This window comes from Stenella coeruleoalba (genome assembly GCF_951394435.1).
Source record: "Stenella coeruleoalba genome assembly, chromosome: 14".
Lineage (NCBI taxonomy): Eukaryota > Metazoa > Chordata > Mammalia > Artiodactyla > Delphinidae > Stenella > Stenella coeruleoalba.
Window position 1 is genome coordinate 78,997,384 of NC_137160.1, and position 22,116 is coordinate 79,019,499.

Below are 22,116 nucleotides of genomic sequence, written 5' to 3' on the forward strand. Positions count from 1 at the left end.
AGGTCAAGGTGCCAAAGGCCAAAGCTCACTATGGATTCTCCCAGATCATTAGTAACACAGGTTAGGACTTGAAGAAAAGTGACAACTACAGATTGCCGAAAGCAGAGCTATGAGAACTCTAAGCCTTCATTATGATTTAAGATAATAAACTATGCTTCGAATCTAAATAAAGATATACTAGACACATTAATTATAAAAGGTTCTCAGTGTACTGTGAATGTGTGTATACAGCACATAAAAACAATTCCATCTTAAATTTATTGTAAAACTAATACATTATCTATGATAAATATTAATTAAACATCCAGATTTACCAAGCGTCAATGCCCTTCAGCTAAAGACCACCAGGAACACACTCGCAGTTGAACAAATTGGGATTAGTATTCATTGCAGTGAGGGGGGAAAGGCACTATGGGAGCTGTGGGGTATCTCAGTAAGAAGGTTTTAAAAAGGACTTAGTATGGGATTTGGACTTAGGTTGGGTGATTTGGGGAGGGTTTAAAGAACTGGGACTTTGCTCTGGACTGGATACTGGCAGGAAGTGGGAGTAATTCTATGACTGGGCATCTTAATAAATCTTATCCAAAGGGAGAAAAGGCTGATTCAGCTCATGTGGGAAATTGGTCAAGAAGCAACAGCCCCTCATATTAGACAGGGAAGGGGAATTTTGGTCATTTTTGTGGTTTGGACGGTGTTCATGTTTGGTCTGTGTTCCATTGTCTTGTTCCCCTGTGGACTCAGAGTGGCCTTGTCTGATATTGATGTTCTGTGCAATTGTTTATCTTCAACAGGAGAACGCCAAGCCCTAGCCGTGAGTGCCAGCAGAACGGCTCATAGCAACACCAAGGCCAAGCTGACAGTAAGTACCAGCCCAGCTCCTGGGTGTCTGGGCAGCTGCTTTTCTCCTTCTCAGGAGGAAGTTTCCACTATCTTTGTTTGGCTAATCCCTACTCAGCTCAGCTCAAGGGAATTCCCTGCCAGTCCAGTGGTTAGGACTCTGTGCTTTCGCTGCTCAGCATGGCAAAAAAAAAAAAAAAGATCTCAGCTCAAACCTCATTTCCTAATGATAGTCTTTCCTCATCCATCCCTCCACCCTCCCTCCCCTCCCCCCAAAATAAATAGATCAGGTCTTCCTGTCACACAGTCATTAACAACTTCAGCTTCTCCTTTGCAGCGCTCATCACAATTGTCATTGCTTAATTATGCCATCAGTTATCCAATACCTGTTTCACCAGCTCACCTGTAGACCCCACGAGAGCAGGGACCATGTGTGTCTTGTTCATCTCAGTAGATGCTCATAATTAGAATTTGATGAGTGAACAGTGAATGAGGTAGTGAAGCTTCTTGTGTGTGTGGATTGTACCTCACTCATGTCTGTATTCTAAGAGCTGTAACAGTGCATGGCGCGTAGTAGGTATTCAGTAAATATTAGTTTTACGTGTCAACTTGACCGGGCCATGGGATGTCCAAATTGCTGGCTAAATATTTTATCTGGTTATGTCTGTCGGGGTGCTTCTGGAAGAGATTAGCTTTCGAATTGGTGAACTAGGTAAAGCAGGTGGCCCTCCCCAGCATGGTGGGCCTCATCCAATCCACGGAGGGCTTGAATAGAATAAACCGGTGGAGGAAGGTTGAATTAACCCTATCTGACTATTGGAGCTGGGACATTGATCTTCTCCTGCCCTTGGCACTCCTAGATCTCAGGCCTGTGCACCTGGACTAGAATCTATACATCAGCTCTCTGGCTCTGGGGCCTTTGAACTACACCACTGGCTTTCCTGGGTCTTCAGCTTGCAGATGGCAGACTTCTCTGCCCCCATAATCATATGAGCCAATAACTATAATAAATCTTTCTCTCTTTCTTTTTCTTTCTCCCTTCCTTCCTTCCTCCCTCCCTCCCTCCCTCCCTCCCTCCCTCTCTCTCTCTCTCTCCCTCTCCCTCTCCCTCTCTCCCCCCTTCCTTCCTTTCTTTTTCTTTCTTTCTCTCTTTCTCTCTCTCCTATTGGTTCTTTTTGTCTCAAGAACGCTGACTGATAATGTGAATTAATGACCCAATTCTTTTCCTTTCATTTTATTCTGTCCAAAGAAATCATTCCAGTGGCTTCAAAGTTATCCCAAATAATTGAGTATGTTCGATGCAGATGTAGTTGGTGGCTCAAATGTTTAGAGTGATTAGCCAAAAAATATTTTGAAAAATATTTGACCAGAATTTTCTCCTCTTTGCCTCACACGCCTTTTTGTATCTATCAGAAGCTCTCTAGAGTCTCAGGTCAAATAAAGGCCCTCAAGAAACCAGTGATGGCTATCAGAGCTCTGCACACTTCATTGGAAAGCCATAAAAACAATTACTACATCATTAAAACAGAAGCTTTGAAGCAACATGCACAGCCTTGCCTAGTTGGGCATGAACAGTGTCCTGCATGTGCCGGTGCCACCCTGTTGGACGCCACCTAGGAAAAGACAAAGTATTGGGAACTGAAATGTTTCCATGGCAGGTGCAAGGATGTCTGGCAAAGAAGACCTGGGTTCTACTCACACCTCCGATGCCTCTTGGGTGGCATTAACCAGACTCTCTGAGCCTCAGTGTCCCCACTGAAAAATAAAGTATTGAGGATTGATTGCATTAATGCCTTCATTCTTGTTTTTTAAATTAATTAATTTTTTATCTTTGGCTGCGTTGGGTCTTTGTTGCTGCACACGGGCTTTCTCTAGTTGTGGCGAGCCGGGGCTACTCTTTGTTATGGTGTGTGGGCTTCTCATTGCAGTGGCTTCTCTTGTTACGGAACACAGGCTCTAGGCACACGGGCTTAAGTAGTTGTGGCACATGGGCTTAAGTAGTTGTGGCACATGGGCTCAGTAGTTGTGGCTCGCGGGCTCTAGAGCACAGGCTTAGTAGTTGTGGTGCACGGGCTTAGTTGCTCCGCGGCACGTGAGATCTTCCCGGACCAGGGCTCGAACCTGTGTCCCCTGCATTGGCAGGCGGATTCTTAACCACTTTGCCACCACAGAAGTCCCTGCCTTCATTCTTTACCCCTTGTATTAGTTTGCTAGGACTGCCTTAACAAAGTACCACAGGTTGGGTGGCTTAAACAACAGAAATTTATAGTCTTACAGTTCTAGAGGCCAGAAATCTGAGATCAAGATGTTGGCAGAGTTGGTTCCTTCTGAGGGCTGTGAGGAAGAATCTGTCCCAGGCCTCTCTCCTTGGCTCATAGGTGGCATTTTCCACATTTCCTTCCCTGTGTCCTAGTCTGTGTTTAAATTGCTGCCTCTTATAGGGATACTAGTCACATTGGAGTAGGGCCTACCATAAAGACCTCATTTTAACTTGATTATCTCTGTAAAGACTCTATTTGCAAATAGTGTCACATTCTGAGATAGGACTGAATGTCACATTCTGAAGTTAGGACTTCAACATATGAATTTTAAGGAGACACAGTTCAACCAATAACAGCCTTTGCAATTCCTCCTATAAAAGAGGTGGAGTGTATTTCCCATCTTTTGTTTATTTATTTGGTTTTGTTTATTTTTTAATTTATTTTGGCTGCACCGGCTCTTAGTTGTGGCACGTGAGATCTTCCTTGTGGCACGCGGGATCTTTTAGTTGTGGCATGTGGACCTCTTAGTTGTGGCATGTGACCTCTTAGTTGTGGCATGCATGCGGGGTCTAGTTCCCCGACCAGGGATCAAACCCGGGCCTCCTGCATTGGGAGTGCTGAGTCTTATCCACTGGACCACCGAGGAAGTCCCTCCCATCTTTTAAATAATCTGTGTGGGTCTTGTGACTTGCTCTAGCCAAAGCAATGTTAGAGGCTATGCAAGCAGAGGTCTGCAAAAGTGTTTGTGCAATTGCCATGGGAAAATTTCCAGGCAATCCTGCTAGAGGAGGAGAGACCCATGTTGTGGAGCCTGAGTTGTCCCAGGCATCCCAGCAGAGGCCATCCTAAATCAGCCAACATCAAGCCAACCCCCAGATGTGTCAGTGAGTCCAGCCAAAATCAGCAAAGCTGTGTAGATAACTTGCAGTTTCCCACAGGCTCGTGAGCAAGGCAGCAAAATCAGATGAGCCTCACCTTGGTTGGCTGAACCCCACATAAATGTTTATTGCTAAATGTTCTGGGGTTTTTGTGCTTGCTTGTTACTCAGCATCACTGGGGGGAATATATGACTGATACAGGATTGGAAGTACCTACTCACTGAGTTGTGAGGACCTGTGAGAGAGCACATAAGCATTAAATAAGTGGTAGCTATGACATCACAGTGTTTTATAAACGCTTGAGTACTGTGTAGAAGTAAAGAGTCATCAATATACAATAACAGGCTGCGGAATAATAATGATAAGAGAGTTGGCATGAACAAAACTAATGAACTGGGCCCTGGTTATAATGTATAAATATGAGCCTACACTCATGCACATAAACCATTCATGATATTATATGATGTCTGCACTGTGTGGATTCTTAGAGACCACTTATGAGAAAAATGATGCTCAGAGAGTCATATCGACTCACTGCAGGTCACATAACTAGTAAGTGGCAGAGCTTCACTACAATTTGAGATATTTATGATTTGTCCAACACTGGAAAACATGGTATTTTCATCATCTCTTCCTAAGGAAGCTGTTGGCTTTAAAAAACAGAGATGATCATTCATCTCTGGAAATCTTTTGTCTTTGTTTGAAGGTTGAAATGGGGGCAGAAAGGGAGATTAGGCATCCATCCATCCATCCTTCCCTCCATCCCTCCATCCAGTTATCCTCTCATTCAACAAGTAATGATCGAGACCCTACTATGCATCAGGACTGTACTAGGCACCCTGCTTCTCTCTGCTTTCCTTCCTCCTGTTGTCCCATTCTTTTTCTCACCAATGCGTCCTCCTTCATTCTCCTTTGTGAATGTTGACAAGTAGAGGTTAAAAAAAAACCTCCTTACTTGTTAAGACAAGTCTGTATAAATTGATGCTGATGGCTTTAGTTCATTTAGAATGTTAACTGCTGTGAGCACAACTTGACACACCTCAGTTTTGTTCTGCATTTTTGAAAGACCATCCAGTCTAGTGGTTGAGAGCATAGCAAGTGTAAATACTCCACTGTAGCTTTCCAGATGCCCAAATCAGACACTGAACATTACATGTTTCCAAAGTTCACAGTTATTTCCTACCCTTCTCCATCCACTCGTCTCTTTTCACCACTTTTTATCACCCACCATGGGTCAGGCTCTATATGACTGCACTGAACCTGTGGGTGGACACCAGTTGTGCAATGATGCACAATTATATAGAGATTATCATATGCCAACACTGTTGTACATGCTCTACGTGTATTAACTCATTTAACCTTCACAACAACCCCGTGAGGTATGTACTAGTGTTCTACAGATGAAGAAATTGAGGCACAGGGGAGTTTTTACCCAAGGTCGAATGGATGCATGAATGGTAAGTGGTAGAGCTGGGATTTGCACCCTGGCATCTGGTTCCAGAGCCTGTCTTGGATTCTGCCTCTCTAACCTTTCCTGACGTTACCACTGAAGACCATGTCCTCCTCTGGACCACTGTTGGACGATTCTGTGCTGCCAGCATTCTTAAGTGTGCCAAGTGGTAACACTGCTGCAGATGTGAAAGGAAGTGCTTTTTTTAATTCCATACATATGTATTTAAAAAAAATTTTTTTTTTTCTTTTGGACACACTGCATGGCTTGCAGGATCTCAGTTCCCCGACCAGGGATTGAACCCAGGCCCACGGCAGTGAAAGCACAGAGTCCTAACCACTGGACAGCCAGGGAACTCCTGGGAAATGCTGTTTTTCAGAGTAAAACCACTACATATCCTAGCCTAGAATTTGAATCCAGGTCCCCTCCACTCACGAACTCACCTGTCAATCCCACAACCTTTCCAGTCTCACCTTTCTTCTGAAAGTGATCCTCAGGAGAACATCAGCAATTACCCACCTTTAGACTAGAAGACATCAGGGAGAGGAGGAGGAACGATGTCCAAAGACATCTCATTCAAGCCCCAGCTTCCTCATCTGTGAAATGGGAATAAGTTAACTGAATGGTATAACATTAGGCTCTGACATTTGTTGAGTGCTTCGTGTGTGTAAGCTTTGTGCCAAATGCTTTGCCATTTGCATGCTCCCATTTAATCCTTAAAGCAACATTATGAGTAAGGCAGACTCAGAGTAATTCAGTAACCTGTCCAAAGTTACACAGCTAGTAAGTACGAGGCAGAGCTTGGATTCAGAATCAGGCTGTAGAACTTCAAAGATTTCACTCTAATGCAACACCAGTGGTTCTCACTGGGTCAATACTGCCCCCTAGGGCTCTTTTCAGAAATTTGTGGGGACGATTTTGGTAGTTATGGTGATGGGGAGTTACAAAATCATGACTTTGGTATGATTTGCTTTAGAGGACCAGGCGAGCTAGACATTTAGCGATGTGTGGGGAAGATCTTTCCTGTGTCCTGCTTGACCTGCCAGTACCCTGCGAGGCCTTCGTGTAGGTGGAAAACTCATTTATTGTCATCTGAGCTTGTTTTACATATAGAGTATATTTTGCATAGTTTTAGCATGTTCTGATTTTTCTACAGTATGCATCAAGGGATGGTTGCAGTTTATTTTGCTCAAAATGTTATCCATAGTTGTATACCATTTCCAAAAAAAATCACATCACCCATGGAAACGTCGTTCAAGGTATTCGAGGAGCCAGCACCACACCCCTGAATCAGCTTGTATTTCATCTGTTATGCCCACAGCGGCTCTTTATTTATATGCCATCATCAGACTACCTCACTATGTCTTCTAGCATTTACATATGTAATTGATTTTTGAAAATGATACATTTATGTAGGTTATACTATCTCTGAATTTCATTCTGTGATAGTATAAAGGGCACATTACAATATATTTGTTATAAAAGGGTGGGTAGAATGGATCATTGCTCCCAGTTGTTCCTTCTCTCCCATAATGGAATTACACATCAACACATTTTGCCATGTGACTTTGTAGTACTTCTCAGTAGAGTGGGTGGAGAGTATTTATGTGCTTCATTGATTTGGGTCTTAGCCATGAAATTTGCTTTGGCCAATGATACCTCGACAGAAATGGAAGTATGCCAGTCTTGAGCCCCGTGCTCAAAAGGCATCATGTGTTTTCACTCATCCTCTTGTTCTTTTGACATTTGCTGTGAGAAAATGTGTGTCCACTGCTCTGTGGAGAATGGAGAGACCCTTGGAACAGATCTGAGCCTAACCTGGAGCCAAGCTCATGGGGTCCCAGATGAGCTCAGCAGAACCACAGCCAACCACAGACTCATGAGTAAAAAACATACAGTAAGCCTCCTACCTATGAACCTTCAAGTTGTGAACTTCCAAAGACGTGAACGTGTGTTCACATGTCCAGTCGCATAAGTTAGTTGACGTGTCTGGCGTACATTGTCACGAGTGCATCCTCTACAAGTGGTTGCACTTTTGTATACTTTACAGTACTGTGTAGAGTACAGTAGTACAGTATCTTTATTTCAAGCCCAGGATTTGTGAGTGAAATTGCAGCTTGCCTTCCATCTCCTATTGCTGACGATCCTTCAGCTCTACCATCTCCTACCGCCTCTCCCTCCTCCAGTCAGTAACTTCTTCTTGCCTGTTCACTTGATGCCTGCCCCTGTATGCCAGCTGTTGTACTGCACTACTGTACTTTTCAAGGTACTGTACTATAAGATTTAAAATGTCCTATTTTTTGTGTTTGTTTTTTATGTATTATTTGTGTGAAAACTATTATAACCTATTACAGTACAGTACTATATAGCTGACTGTGTTAGTTGGGTAGCTAGGCTAACTTTGTTGGACTTATGAACGCACTCTCAGAACGGAACTCGTTTGTGTGCAGGGGACTTACTGTAAGTTTTTTTTCCTTGTAAGTCATTGAGATTTTGAGATTGTTATGCACCAGAAACTGACTGATACAAAGAGATGTTGGGTCTGATAAGATTGATAAACATTTTATTCTACTATTCCTTCTGTACGCAAAGTGGTTAGCTCAGGTCTTGGAATACACAGAGTGAATGCTTTCCAATAGGAGTTCTATTAACGTTGACGAATGGCCAGATGATATTCTGATGCCATGTTAAAGGGGATTATGGACACACAGCTTTTTAAATCCTTAGGTTTAGGGACTCTGTAATTACTTTTTTTTTTTTTTTTTTTGGTACGCGGGCCTCTCACTGTTGTGGCTTCTCCTGTTGCGGAGCACAGGTTCCGGATGTGCAGGCTCAGTGGACATGGCTCACGGGCCCAGCCGCTCCGCGGCATGTGGGATCTTCCCAGACCGGGGCATGAACCCGTGTCCCCTGCATCAGCAGGTGGACTCTCAACCACTGCGCCGCCAGGGAAACCCTGCAATTACTATTGAACTCTCCGACTACCATGGTAAGTGCTGGTGCTCTGGGAGGGTGTAAATTCACCAAGTGAGCAGGTCGGAGATAATTGATGAGTTCTCTTCTTTAAAGGGTGATCTGGCACCATGGAAGCAGCAAGCATATTCAGCTTTGTGACTGTGGATTATAATTACCAAGTTATTAACCGGAGCATTATGTGAAAGATTGATGGTTCTTGCTCAGTGTAATGTGTCCTTTAAATGCTACATAATAAGTTAAATGCAAGGAATAAATAAGTTCTGTGGCTTATTTATGGGGTAATTATGGGATATTTTCAGCTCATAAACTAGGGCATCTGTAGAAACCCAATGCTGTGGAGGAGAAAGAGCCCTGAATTAGAAATAAGGAGACCTGGATTCTCTGTCACCTGCCAGCTAGTGACCTTGAACAGGTTATGTCTTTGCTGTGAGCCCCAGTTTCTTCCGTTTGGAAAATTGAGGGGTGTATGTGCATAAAAATACCCATCTCATAGAGAGGTTGTGAGGAATCATTGTCAATGACATGATTATATAAGGTGCTGAGCTCCATGCCTCACATGTATTAAGTGGTTACAAATGTTAACTATCATTATACCATCATATTTGAAATATCAGATTTGGCTCTTCTAGTAAGAGTTTTCCTATTTTATGTTTTTAGTCAATAAGAAATTGGTACAGTTTACAATAGACCATCAATGAATTCATATTAAAAAAAATCCTTTAATTATCCTTCTCTGCTTAAAAAATTATCAGAGACTTGAGTAAATTCTGACACGAATAAAGGAGAAAATGTATATCATCCGTCTAACCCACCATCTAAATATAACTGTTAACATTTTAATGTGGGCTCCTAGTCTTTTTTTTTAAACCCATGTATAGAATTTCTTTTTAAAATCTGAAATTGGAATCATGCTGTACATGCTGATTTGCCACCTGCTTTTGAGATGTTTCCAATGTCGTTAAATATTCTCCTAAAACACACTTTTTAATGACTGCAGAGTAGGGTGTTCTTGAGGAACATTGTCTAAGTGGAAGAGTTATTCGCAGAAGCCTACTTAGCCCATTCACTTAAATTATACTTTCAGACGTTCTGAAATCTTCATTTCAAATTGATCTTAAACGGGCCAGGGCTCGGCTTTAAGATTTCTCTCTACCCCCTCCTTCCTCCCCAGCTGCCCCCAGGTTTTCTGCCAAGTAGTTAATGATTGTACTAGGCACTAATTCAGTAGGGGAGCTCTCAGTCTAAAATGTCGCTGGAAGGAATTGTCGTTCAAATAATCGTCCTTCCATTTCTCTGCTCAGCTCAGTCTTTTTTTTTTTTTTTAATTGGGTTCACTCTTAAAGTAGGGTCCATCTACAGGTAAGACTTCTCTACTAGCCTTCTTAAATTACCTTACTTGCTGCTAACTAGCACTTTTTCTCTGAATAACCAGAAGAAATAGTTCTTTCTGTCCCCTGTACCTCCCACAATCCTTTTGGGTGGTTTATTGTCTCCTAATGGTAGTATTTGAGTTGATTTTCGGTGATGTGTACATAAACATTAAAAAAAATTAATAGTTATGTACTTATCTTAATGTAGATTAGAAATATTACGACATGTAATATGTATATAATATATAATATATATGGTATGTAGTTTCTCATATATATGACATGTAATTTATCATATACATGTTGCAGGAAGGGGGACCCCTTCCAGGTCCCGAGAGTGGGCTCTTTCTAACACTCGGAAATGAATTATCCGAGGAGACACACGTGCTGACAAAGCAGGAGACTTTATTGGGAAGGGGCGCCCGGCTGGAGAGCAGCAGGGTAAGGGAGCCCAGGAGAACTGCTCTGCCACGTGGCTTGCAGTCTCGGGTTTTACGGTAATGGGGTTAGTTTCCGGGTTGTCTCTGGCCAATCATTCTGACTCAGGGTCCTTCCTGGTGGGGCGCGCATCACTCAGCCAAGATGGATTCTAGCAAGAAGGATTCTGGGAGGTTGGCAGGACATATGGGCTGGCGTCTCCTCTCTCCTTTTGACCTTTCGCAAATTCTCCCGTTTGGTGGTAGCTTGTTGGTTCCGCATTCCTTACCAGGACCTCCTGTTGTAAGATAACTCATGCCAGTGGTTACTATTGGGTCTGGCCAGGGCAGGCAGTTTTGATCAGTGTTTCCCCAACATATATGTTATGTAATATAGTGTGTCTATATCTCTTGTAAATCAACCTCGAGATGTCATATTATTGCTTAAGGTGTGGCAGAATTTACTGAAGCACAAAATTCACTTATGTGAAGATAACATGGCAAAAGGTCAGAGATGGTATGGGAATTTTGGTAAACTTGGTGATTGCCATTTTGACAACTGTCATGTGGTATTATAGTTGACAGTAGGTAAATGTTGTCCTGGTTCAAACCACCATCATCTGCCTGGACTTCTAAAGCCCCTTCCTAACAGATCTCTCTGCTTTCACTCTTGCCCTCCTCCCATCTGTTCTCTATACAACAAAGTGATTTTTTTCAAGACAGATTGAAGAACTCTCCTCATTAATGTCTGTGAAAGACTTCCCATTGTTCTTAAAAATCAAAATCCTTAACATTTGATTCTCACAACAAGGCTGTGAATTAGGTGTTACTATTCTTTTACAGATGAGGAAGGAGAAAGAGTAAGTGACCGGCTCAAGGTCACATAGCTAATAAGTAGTAGAGGAAGGATTCAAACCCAAGTCTGGTTTTCTGTTTAAGACATCTTCCAGTGCAGGTGACTGCAAGACGCCCTTTGCCCAGTCAGTCAGAGGAAGGCAGGTATGTCAGCTGGTGGTGTTTGTTTAGGAGTCATTGAAGCAACACGACTCTGACTGGCTTAAGCAAAGGAGGGACTTTATTGGCTGAAGTAACTAAAAGGTCATCGTATGGCTGGATCCAGGTGCATCGTTCTCTCTCTCTCCATCTCTGTGTTCTGCTTTCTTTGAGTCGATCCCATTCACAGACTAGTATTCCCTTTATGGTCTTACAGTGACTGCCAGCAGTTCCCAGGAGTATGTACTTTTGTTTCATGTCTACACACAACAGGAAAAGTAGGACAGTCTTCATCCCAGCATACCCAGCAAAAGCCTCACTGAATCTCATGGGCTCACATGATTATCCTGAGCCAGTCATTTTGACCAGAGGGATTTAATGTTTAATATGCCCATTGAATTGGACCTGGGTGGTATGTTCTGACCCTGGGCTAGGGGTGGAGCCCCACCTGTAACACATTGGATGAGAACACAAAGATGGTATTCCTCAGAGGTAATTCAGGATCCTTTGCTAGGAGAAGAGTGAATGGATGCAGGTTGGCAAAAACTACAGATGTCCAACCTAGGGACATGACTGCGAGTATTAGTGTGGGCAATTCAAAGATGTGTAGAAAAGAGGAGCATTAGGTAGGAAAGGAGAGAAGTGAGTGGGTTTTGTACCTTTGGAAGGTGGCCACATGGGATGATGGTGAGTGGTTGCATGGGTGATGGTTTTGTCCCTGAGCAGAAGCAAAGCTTAGTTCCCCACTTGATCCCCATTCCTTTAAGGCTCCTGTAGTGGTCAGGTTTCACATGCTCAGGTTAAGTGCAAACAACAGTTCAGATTTAGGGGAGTGAGAGCAAGGTGGTAATCTGTTTTGTTTCCAGAGATGTTTTTTATCCCTTTAAAATGGACATTTATTGTTCTTTTCTAGTTACAGAAATAAAACATATTCATAAAAAGGGAAATACAGGAAACACTTGGTAGGTACACAATAATTATGAAGTGATTGAAGGAATAAGAATAAAAATTACCCATAATTTTGTAGCTCAGAGGTGACCTCTTTAACATTGTTTTCTGACCTTTTTCTATGCGTGTGGATATACTGGTTGTATATAATGCATATGCATACACACAGGTATTTTAAACACAATTTGGGGCCTCACATACAGTACTCTTTAGAATTAGTCGTGTTCTTCTCCCCCCCCCCACTTCAGCAGTGCATCACAGACAGTTTCTGTGCATTAAATGGTTTTGAAAAACAGGAGTTTTAATGACTCCATAGTGTTCCTGTATATGTACATAGTGTAATTAATTTAACCAGTGCCCTGTTATTGGACATTGGTAGTTTGAAAATTTCCCATATTATAAATAATAAGGCGAGCATCCACATGCACAAACATCTCTGTGAATTTGTCTCAAGCACAGTTTTAAAAGTTGTAATACCCGTCACCAATTTGCTGGAGGGCTTTTGTTTAAAAATGTACTTAAAATATTCTGAAGTTAGAAAAGGGTATCAGGGTAAACAGTGAAGAAATCCTAGCTGCTTCCCCTTCCACTCCCTAAAGGTACTTGCTGCTGGTAATCTCAACATATCCTTGAAGACCTTTTTCCATGTGCACCCACTTCAAGCATACACCCAGGTTTGTTTTAATGTCTTTTCCAACCTTCCTAATCCACTTTCTGTCTCTGTGGAGTTGCCTATTCTGGACATTTCATATAAATGGAATCATACACTATGTGGTCTTTTTTTTTTTTTTTTTGCGGTATGCGAGCCTCTCACTGCTGTGGCCTCTCCCACCGCGGAGCACAGGCCCCAGACGCGCAGTCTCAGTGGCCACAGCCCATGGGCCCAGCCGCTCCGCGGCATGCAGGATCCTCCCGGAACGGGGTACGAACCCGCATCCCCTGCATTGGCAGGCGGACTCTCAACCACTGCGCCACCAGGGAAGCCCCCTATGTGGTCTTTTGTCTGGTTTCTTTCCCTTGGGATAATGTTTTGAGGTTCATCTATGTTGTAGCCTGTATCAGTACTGTATTCATTTTTAGGGCTGAATCATATTCCATTGCATGCTTCTACTACATTTGTTTATTCATTCATTAATGGACACTTGGGTTGTTCCCACATTTTGGCTTTTATACATAATGCTGCTATGAACATTCATGTACAAGTGGATATACTTAAGAACTGTCCCATTGGAGACGAGACTTCTTTGATGTGGGTATTGGAAAAGATGCTTTCCTGGACCACTCAGTGTTCCAGGGTGTTATGGGCTGAATTGTGTCTCCTCCCAAATCCATACGTTGAAGTCCTAACCCCAGTAACTCAGAATGTGGCTGTACTTGAGATAGCATCTTTTGGAGGTAATTGAGGTTAAATGAGGTCATTAAGGTGGGCCCTCATCCAATGTGACTGTTGTTTCTCTATTTTTAAGAAGAGATTAGTACACAGACAGGTATAGAGAGAAGACCTTGAATTTGGACTTCCAGCCTCCAGAACTGTGAGAAAAATTTCTTTTGGTTAAGCCACCCAGTCTGTGGTACTTTGTAATAGCAGCCGTAGCAAACTAAATTGACAGGCTAGGTAGGGGAAGTTCCCATAGGGACCTATTGACTCCTGCTGGTCTAGCCTGTGGAATACTTGAGTATCATTTAAAACGAGATCATCAGGTCACAAGAGGGTAATGCTGATTACAAAAGAATGTATTGCTCATGGGGGAATTTCAAGGAAATTGGGAAGATACTGTTTTGAGGTGGGGCTTTCCTTTAAATTGTCTTAATGTATTTCACGTACTGTAGCCCTGAATTTGGCAGTGAGTGTGTGTGTGTGTGTATGTGTTTTCAAGACACAGGGAAAGGGTGGGAAGAAGGGGCTGAAGAAAAAGAACAGATCAGACTCCTTTCTACGTGTTGCCTTTAATAAGGGAGAATGACACAACTGGGGGTTTTTATGGCTGGATGTCTATTCAAACTTGACTGGACACAACTCATCTTTGAAAGCCATTCTGAGTTGGCTTCAACACTCTCCCTGGAATAGCAAGAGCATCAGCAGGAGCTTTTGCAGGTCAGGCCGACTCTGTCTCCCTGACAATAAGATCATCCTAGCTGGACCCAGGTACTGCTTAACCAAGTTATATACACAATAATTTGAAGCCTCAACACTCTGGATTTGGGAATCAGCTGAAGGAATGACAGCTGAAGGGCTGATTTATGCTTATTTGTCTTGGGGGAGTAATGGGAAGAGTAATTGAGCACATGAGTCTTGGACAAAATTGGTATGAAGACATATAGGAGAGGATTGTTATATTCCCTGAATATGATGAGGTTAAAGACTTGTCTTCATCATCTGGACAATATTTTGATATCCATTCTGGTTACTTCTGGTAAAAAATTTTATTCTATGTATAAAATGCTTCATGCAAGGGCATTTAGGGCCTTCTGAAGATCTATTTATCCACTCATCAGTAACCAACCCACCCATGTATCCATCTACCCATCCATCAGTTCACCCACCTATCCATTCACTCACCCATCTATTCACCCACATATCCCACATATTCACCCATCCACACATTTACTCATGCATCTACCCACCCATCCATCCATTCACCCACCTTCTTAATATCTCTTCAATCTAGTAACTTTTCTCCATCCCAGTTTTCTTCCCTGCATGTCTGAAATAGCCCCCTCACTGGTCTCCTTGCCTCCAGCCTTTCTCATCTTGCATCTTTTGTCCACATTGCAGCCTGAATGATCTTTCTACACTTCAGTTTCCTCATCTGTAAAAGCAAGGAAATAATATTTATTTCTCTGGATTATTGTAAATGAGATCATCACTCATTCATCCAACCATGATTTATTGAGCTCCTGCTTCATGTGTCAGTCTCCATTGTAGGCACTGGAGATGCAGCAGCAAACGAGACAAGCAGGTCCTGCCCTTGGGAAGCTTTCTTCTAGTGGGAGAAGCAGGCAGTAATTGCACAATCCAACAATTACGTGATGCAATTTCAGATAATGACAAATGTTTAGAAGAAAAATGGTGATGTCCGCTAAGTGCTTAGCACCATGTCTAGCACATATAGATGTTTATTTTTTAATTTTCTTTTAATTAATTTTTATGGGAGTATAGTTGCTTTACAATGTTGTGTTAGTTTCTGCTGTACAGCAGAGTGAATCAGCTATACGTATACATATATCCCCTCTTTTTTGGATTTCCTTCCCATTTAGGTCACCACAGAGCATTGAGTAGAGATCCCTGTGCTATACAGTAGGTTCTCATTAGTTATCTATTTTGTACACAGTAGTGTATATATGTCAATCCCAATCTCTCAATTCATCTCACCCCCCTTCTCCCCCCACCCCCATATCCATACGTCTGTTCTCTATGTCTGTGCTTCTATTTCTGCTTTGCAAATAAGTTCATCTGTATCATTTTTCTAGATACCACATATAAGCGATATTATACTATATTTGTTTTTCTCTTTCTGATTTACTTCACTCTGTATGACAGCCTCTAGATCTGTCCACGTCTCTGCAAACTGTACAATTTTGTTCCTTTTTACGGCTGAGTAATATCGCTTTGTATATATGTACTACATCTTCTGTATCCATTCTTCTTTTGATGGACATTTAGGTTGCTTCCATATCCTGGCTATTGTAAATAGTGCTGCAATGAGCATTGGGGTGCATGTATCTTTTTGAATTATGGTTTTCTCCGGGTATATGCCCAGGAGTGGGATTGGTGGGTCATATGGTAGTTCTGCTATTAGTGTTTTAAGGAATAGTTCTACTTTTAGTGGTTTAAGGAATAGATGTTTAATTAATGGTAGTTGTCATATTAACAGTAATTAGCATTATCATATTATCAGTCTCTCTAAAAACTTTCAACGATAATTGTGGTTTAGTCTCACAAAAACCCTATGAGGTGGTTGGGATTATTTCCCTCATTTTAGATGTGGAAACTGAGGCACAATCCCTCATTGTGTTCAAGGAAATGTCCAAACTCCTTACTTGGGTACTCAAGGCCTTTCATGATCTGACCCTGCCTATCTCTCCATCCTCATTTCTTCCTGGCCTTGTGTCTCCTACTTTTTCACTCTCATTCTTCAAGACTCAGTTCAGTCATTACCTCCTCCAGGGAGTTTTCCGTGACCACTACTTCCCCATCCCCTGGTACCCCCCTGGCAGGGTTAAGTGCTTTGCCCCGGGGTTCCCACAGTTTTCCTTTCGTGGTTCTCATCACATGGTATTGCAGTGGACTTGTCCACTCTGTCTGCTGCCTCTGAGACAATGTGAGTTCTCTGAGAGTGGGCATCTTGTCATTTTTCTCTTTAACCCCAGCACCTAGCCCAGTGCAGCCCAGTGCTGAGCATATAATAGGTGCACAATAAATGAATGCCTGAGATGTTCTATTTTAATCCTTTGTGTCTCTGGGGAAAGGCTGTTTCTCTGGGAGGTTGTTTAGATCCAAGAGGAGTTTCCTTGGGACCCAGTGTGGATTAGGAACCCATAGAAGGGGTTCTAATTCTGACCTGTCATGAGCTGTGTGACCGACCCATAGCTAGTTAGCCTCCCTGTGCCTGTGCTAGATGGCAGCAACAGATACAAGGTAGGAAGGAAAATATTTTGCAGATAAACAAGGGCCAAACAAACTGAGAGCCAGTTTGCAGCATTGACAAAAGCATATTTGGTTAGGTCTGAGTTTAATGTCTTGGCTTGACATGTTTGCCACAGAAAAAATCCTAGATTTTTCAGAATCTAAATTTATAAGCCAGAAGTAGATTAAAGGATGAAAGAAAACAGCCTTCTTGTTTTGGAAGGGACCCACCTACTTGAGCTTTCTAAATAGCAGCTTCTCTACAATAATCAAGAATGCCAAGAGCATAGACTTTGCATCTAAATTGTCTGCTTTAATTCCCCTACTGCCGCTCAGTGTCAGATCCTGAGCAGTTTCACCCTCTCTGGTCCTCAGTGTTACCATCTCCAAAATGAGGGAATAAAAGGTCTTGGTTCATATGCTTGTTGTGAGGATTAAATTAGAAAATAATGTATGTGAAGTGCCTGGAAGTACCTGTTTATTTGTACTTTTTTTAAAAAAATTTTAATTTATTTTTGGCTGCGTTGGGTCTTCATTGCAGCGTGCAGGCTTTCTCTAGTTGCACCGAGCGGGGGCTACTCTTCGTTGCGGGGTGCGCGGGCCCTAGAGCACACGGGCTTCAGTAGTTGTGGTGCGTGGGCTCAGTAGTTGTGGCACACGGGCTTAGCCGCTCCGCGGCATGTGGGATCTTCCCGGACCAGGGATCAAACCCGCGTCCCTGCAGGCGGATTCTTAACCACTGCACCACCAGGGAGGTCCCTCTTTGTACTTATTTTAATGTGGTTACTAGAAACTCCCAGATTACAAATGTGCCTTTTGTGCCTACTTTTCTATTGGACAGTGTTATTCAAGACTGGCTTCTTGGGGGCTTTGGATTCTATTTTCCTCATCTCTGTCTGTAGAATTCAGCACTTAGTCGGGGTGTGTGTGCTGAATATGTTTACATGAGGTGTTTGTCTTCACGGTGATGTTGCTGGGAAGAAGTCAGTTTGTATAACTCAGAATCGTCATTTGTTTGATCTTGCCTTGGCTGTGGTTCCAGGGGAGGGACCCCTTTCCCAAAGCCTCAGGCTGAGGAGGGTGGGCTGAAGCCAATGGTGGCAACACGCTTGCTGAAGCGAGAGGGCAGCCGGGAAACCCAGATGGTGGCCCCCGGGGGACTCCTCCAGGAGAGATTTGCTTCCAGGAGGCAAAGGATTCTGGCTTCAGGACAGAGAATCTCTTCCAGAGGAAGTCAGAGAGAGGAGATTTTGTTCCGGGAAGGAGTGTTGCCCCAGGCGCTCCTAGAAAAAAACCGGAGAAGCAACAGATGGGTAATGAATATTGGCCAGGATATGAGGGTTCTCATTCAATTAAAATATGAAATAGGGAAGAAATAGGAACAGGGTGTTTAGTGGGGGGTTTCTGATAACTTAAAGACCGGCCTGAACGAGTGGGAAGATCGGAGTCACGTTATTATCCCAGGTTGAAAAGAAATGGCCATGGATTTTTTTTTTGCCACTTAAAAAGGTGTTTTTTTTTTTTTTTTCCTTCTTAGTCCTTTTTAGGAGGTGATATTGACTCAAGTCTGACAAGTCCAGTAACCATTTATACCTGCCATTAAAAGAAATCTTTAAAATAACTCTGAAAAGTCAGGTACCAGTCTCCCTCCTGGGTTTCTTAGTTTTTAAGTCTTGAAGGTTCTGTCAGGCCTCTGGGCCTGCCTAATTTCCTGCCAAATGGGTCAGAAATCTCCCTGGATGACCGGGATGGAAGGAGAGAGGAGGAGTCAGTCTACCCAGGGAGTGAACATTTTACCCTGCTCCTGAGGCAATGAGGGGAGGGTCCTGGAAAGGGTGTTCAGTGACTCAGGAGGCCTTGTCCTCCTCAGGGATCCTTTGGTCCAAGGGAGAAAACCCCACTTAAACTAGTAGAGGGAAGAGGACTTATTGATAGGCCCTGGGGCATTATGGGACAAGACTGCTGTTGGGCAGCCATGTTTCTGGAGTGCTTCTCTCGTCTGTCCCATGGGCCTCTCTGCTGGGTAACTCCCTCCCCCAGGAGTGTTCTAAAGCGTCCCTGTGTACCCCTCCCTTGATTTTGGGGTGACTGTGGCCTGCCCCAGAGCTCACACCAGGCCTGACTCTGAGTTCTTTGTGGGCTTGGAACTCACCGATCTCTGATGATCACTTCTGTCTCTGTGGTAGGAGTTGAATGGGGAAAATCTGGATTTTTTTGGGGGGGGCGGGTGCAAGTTGGAGGGTTCACACCTCCCACCAACTTAAAATGTGCGTAAGGTCTAAGGCCCTAGTTTTTGTAAGAAGTCCTTTATGTGGAAATAAATTTTCGTTGGGAAAATTCCTGCTGAGAGCTGTGCCCTACAGTGTGACCTCCATAAACAGACTTTTATCTTGATAGTCATTACTGTTTATTACTTCCCAATATCAGTTCTTCTCCTTCTTAACAGAACCCTAATTTTGTTTACATATTCTCCCATCCGCAGCTCCAGATCAAGGATCAGCAAGTTTTTTCAGAAAAAGGCCAGAGAGAAAATATTTTAAGCTTTGGGGGGGTGGGGGGCATGTGACCTCTGTCACCACTAGCCGTGTGACAACTCTCTGTTGTAGACAATATGGAACTCAATGAGTATGTCTGTGTCCCAATGAAACTTTACAAAATTAGGCAGTGGGTCAAACGTGGCACATGGGTTATAGTTGGCTAACCCTGATCTAGATTAATCTAAGCCAGGGTTTCCCAGTCTCAGCACTGTTGACATTTTGGACCAGGCAATTCCTTGTTGTGGGGACTGTCCTGTGCACTATAGGATGTTTATTAACATGCCTGGCCTCTACCCACTAGATGCCAGTAGCATCCCATACCCAGTGAGATGACTATTAATGTTTCCAGACTAATAGTGTGATGACTATTAATTGCCAAATGTCCCTGGAGGCATTTCCCTGGTGACTGTTACTGGTCCAGGGGTAGTCATGTGACTCAGGTTGGTCCAAATAAACCATTAACAGGAAGAAATTATAGCCCATGATTTGGGGAGAGGTTCTGTCTCTCTCCTCTTAGACTGAAACAAGAAAGCCTTAGCACCGTAGATGGCGGAGGAGAGGGACAAGAACCTGGGTGCTTGTGGAGCAGCTGAATCAACAAGTCCTAAGACCTCCGTACCTATGGACTTCCATTGCGTGAGATGACACATTTCCTTATTGTTTTAGATGGAATTTCTCAGGGGCATTCAGGGAGGTAATTTACCAGTGTGTACAGAAGGAGTTTACTATTTTAACCTCCAGTGTGCATGTATTTATGTGCAATGGCTGGATATCAGTCATGAGGGAAAGAGGAACCAGGGGCTGTGACTGGGGGCAGATTCTCTTAGCAAGGATGTGGGTGAGGGAGGCACTGAGTGGTGTCTGAGTACCTTCATGTTTCCTTTTGGTTCCACACAGGCTTTTGTGAATGTGTCTTACCACCTGGCCCCGCAGATGTCATGGTGCGTGCGGCTTTTTTTCTGCCTGATTAGGGTTGGAGTCCTCTGTGAGCTTGTTCAGCGATATGGGTCTTGTAGAGGAGCTTAGATTGCCTGAGTGGTTACAGAGAATTTTTAAGTGGTATCTTCCTGGGAAGGAGATTTGATCAGAAAACTGTGGCAGTGTTTGGCCCAGTACATGGGCATCGGGTCCTGAATTGCAAATGCAGTGGCTCCAAAGATAGCAGAGAACCCATTTGTACTCAGTTCAAATCACAGCTCCAGTTAGGGTCACGTCCTTGTAGTCCAGCTACCCCCATCCCCCTGCTGCCCTCCCCCCACCCCTCCAATTCTTGGCTGATGCTGAAGTGGGAAAATGCATGTAGAGCAAAAATCACTAAAGAGCAAACCTCTAAGAAGGTTTCACAGTAAGCCAGTGAGTGGTGTTGGAAAGGCTACTGGACTTGAGAGGCCCTGGCTTCAGAACTTGGCTCTGAGCTTGCTGAACCTCACTTTACTCATCTTGTAGGAACGGGTAGAATGATCTGTACCCGTAGATTGAATGAGATAATGTATGTGAAAGAATTAAATGAGGCAGGAGATCAGAGGAGAGCTGCCTGAACAGACCAGGGGTGTGACGAGTGGGTATTTCAGGCCTGCATTCTTCTCCCTCTCTCTTGGTGGTACCGAAGGGAACCACCCAAAAAATCCTAATTCCTTTTGTACTCTCGGTATTCTTCTGTTGTGATTGGGGTTTCCTTAGTCTGGGCTGAGACTAGTGGGTTGTGCAGAACTTGGGTGTTTGCTGGATATCAGTGAGGATGGATGCCTCTGGGCAGTGGTCTCAGACTCAGTCATCAGGGGCCCCTTTGGTCAGTTTCCCTGGTCTCACAGGCAACCACTGGCAGTCCCAGGATACTCAGGGCCCACAGCAAGAAGACATTATCACCAGCTGGTCCTTCAAAGACAAATCTGTCCAAATGGGAGCAAAGGGGTGGGATATGGCTGTGTAAGCTACCAGCCCCAAGTCTGAAGCGCCCCCTGTCATTGATCAATTGTGTGAGCCTTGGGCAACAGTTAACCTCTCTAAGCTTCACCGGTAAAATGGTGATAGTAATAGGCCTTTTATCATAGAATATTTGAGAGAATTGCATGCAATATATGCCTGGCACATAACGAGCATGCAGAAACTGCTAGCTTTGAGGCTTGCTCCTTCCATCTTTCCTAAAATGCTCCGACAGCTTGTTCTGGAATGAGATCGTTATGGTGAAGGGAGGGATTGGGAAAGATGGGCCTTGAGGATAGTGGAACCGCCTGGATAAAACTTTGTGAAAGCTGGTCCCCTTGGCCGGGCTTGAGATGTCCCATCACCCGCTCCTGAGTCAACTTGGATGGTCCTCCACCTGCCTCAACCCTTCCACCCAACTCAATGCTAAGTTCTGTTGTGGATTTTCCCCAGAAGTGTCCTAAATGGAGCCTGTTTCCCCATCTGCCCTGCTGGAGAGCCTCATTGGAGCCGCCGTCATCTCTCCCCTTGTCCACTGCAGCGGCCTCCGAGCTGGTCTCGCTGTCCCAGCTCCCCACCACCCACTTCCCCTGCAGATAGAGGGGATGTTTGCAAATGTAAACAGACCACATCTCCGGCTCCTTAAACCCCCCAGCGGCTTCCCCTGCACCTAGAATAACATCCAGCATTTCCTAAGGTCTGGTGGGACATGTTCTCTGCTCACCCCCTTAGGGTGGCTAGATTCTTTTCCCATTTCGGGTCTTCATTTAGGTGTTGTCTCTGACCCATTTCAGATAGGTGCTTCCTGTGCACTGTTGTCTTTACAGTATTTACAACAACTGGTAATTGCATACCTATTTGTGTGTTTATTCATTCAGTGTCTGTCTTTCCTGCTGGACC

General features: G+C 43.7%; 1 protein-coding gene across 11 annotated transcripts in view; it reads left to right on the forward strand.

Annotated features, from left to right (window-relative positions):
* SUDS3 (SDS3 homolog, SIN3A corepressor complex component) overlaps window positions 1-22,116 on the forward strand; it is a 597,049-nt gene that overhangs the window by 84,912 nt on the left and 490,021 nt on the right. For all 11 annotated transcript variants that reach the window (XM_079942615.1, XM_079942614.1, XM_079942613.1 and 8 more), the window contains one exon: window positions 792-859. Coding sequence is in view for 3 of the 11 variants with exons in the window: in XM_079942619.1 (XP_079798745.1) it covers window positions 792-837 (46 nt within the window). In the remaining 8 variants the exon portion in view is untranslated. The remainder of the gene's footprint in view (window positions 1-791; window positions 860-22,116) is intronic.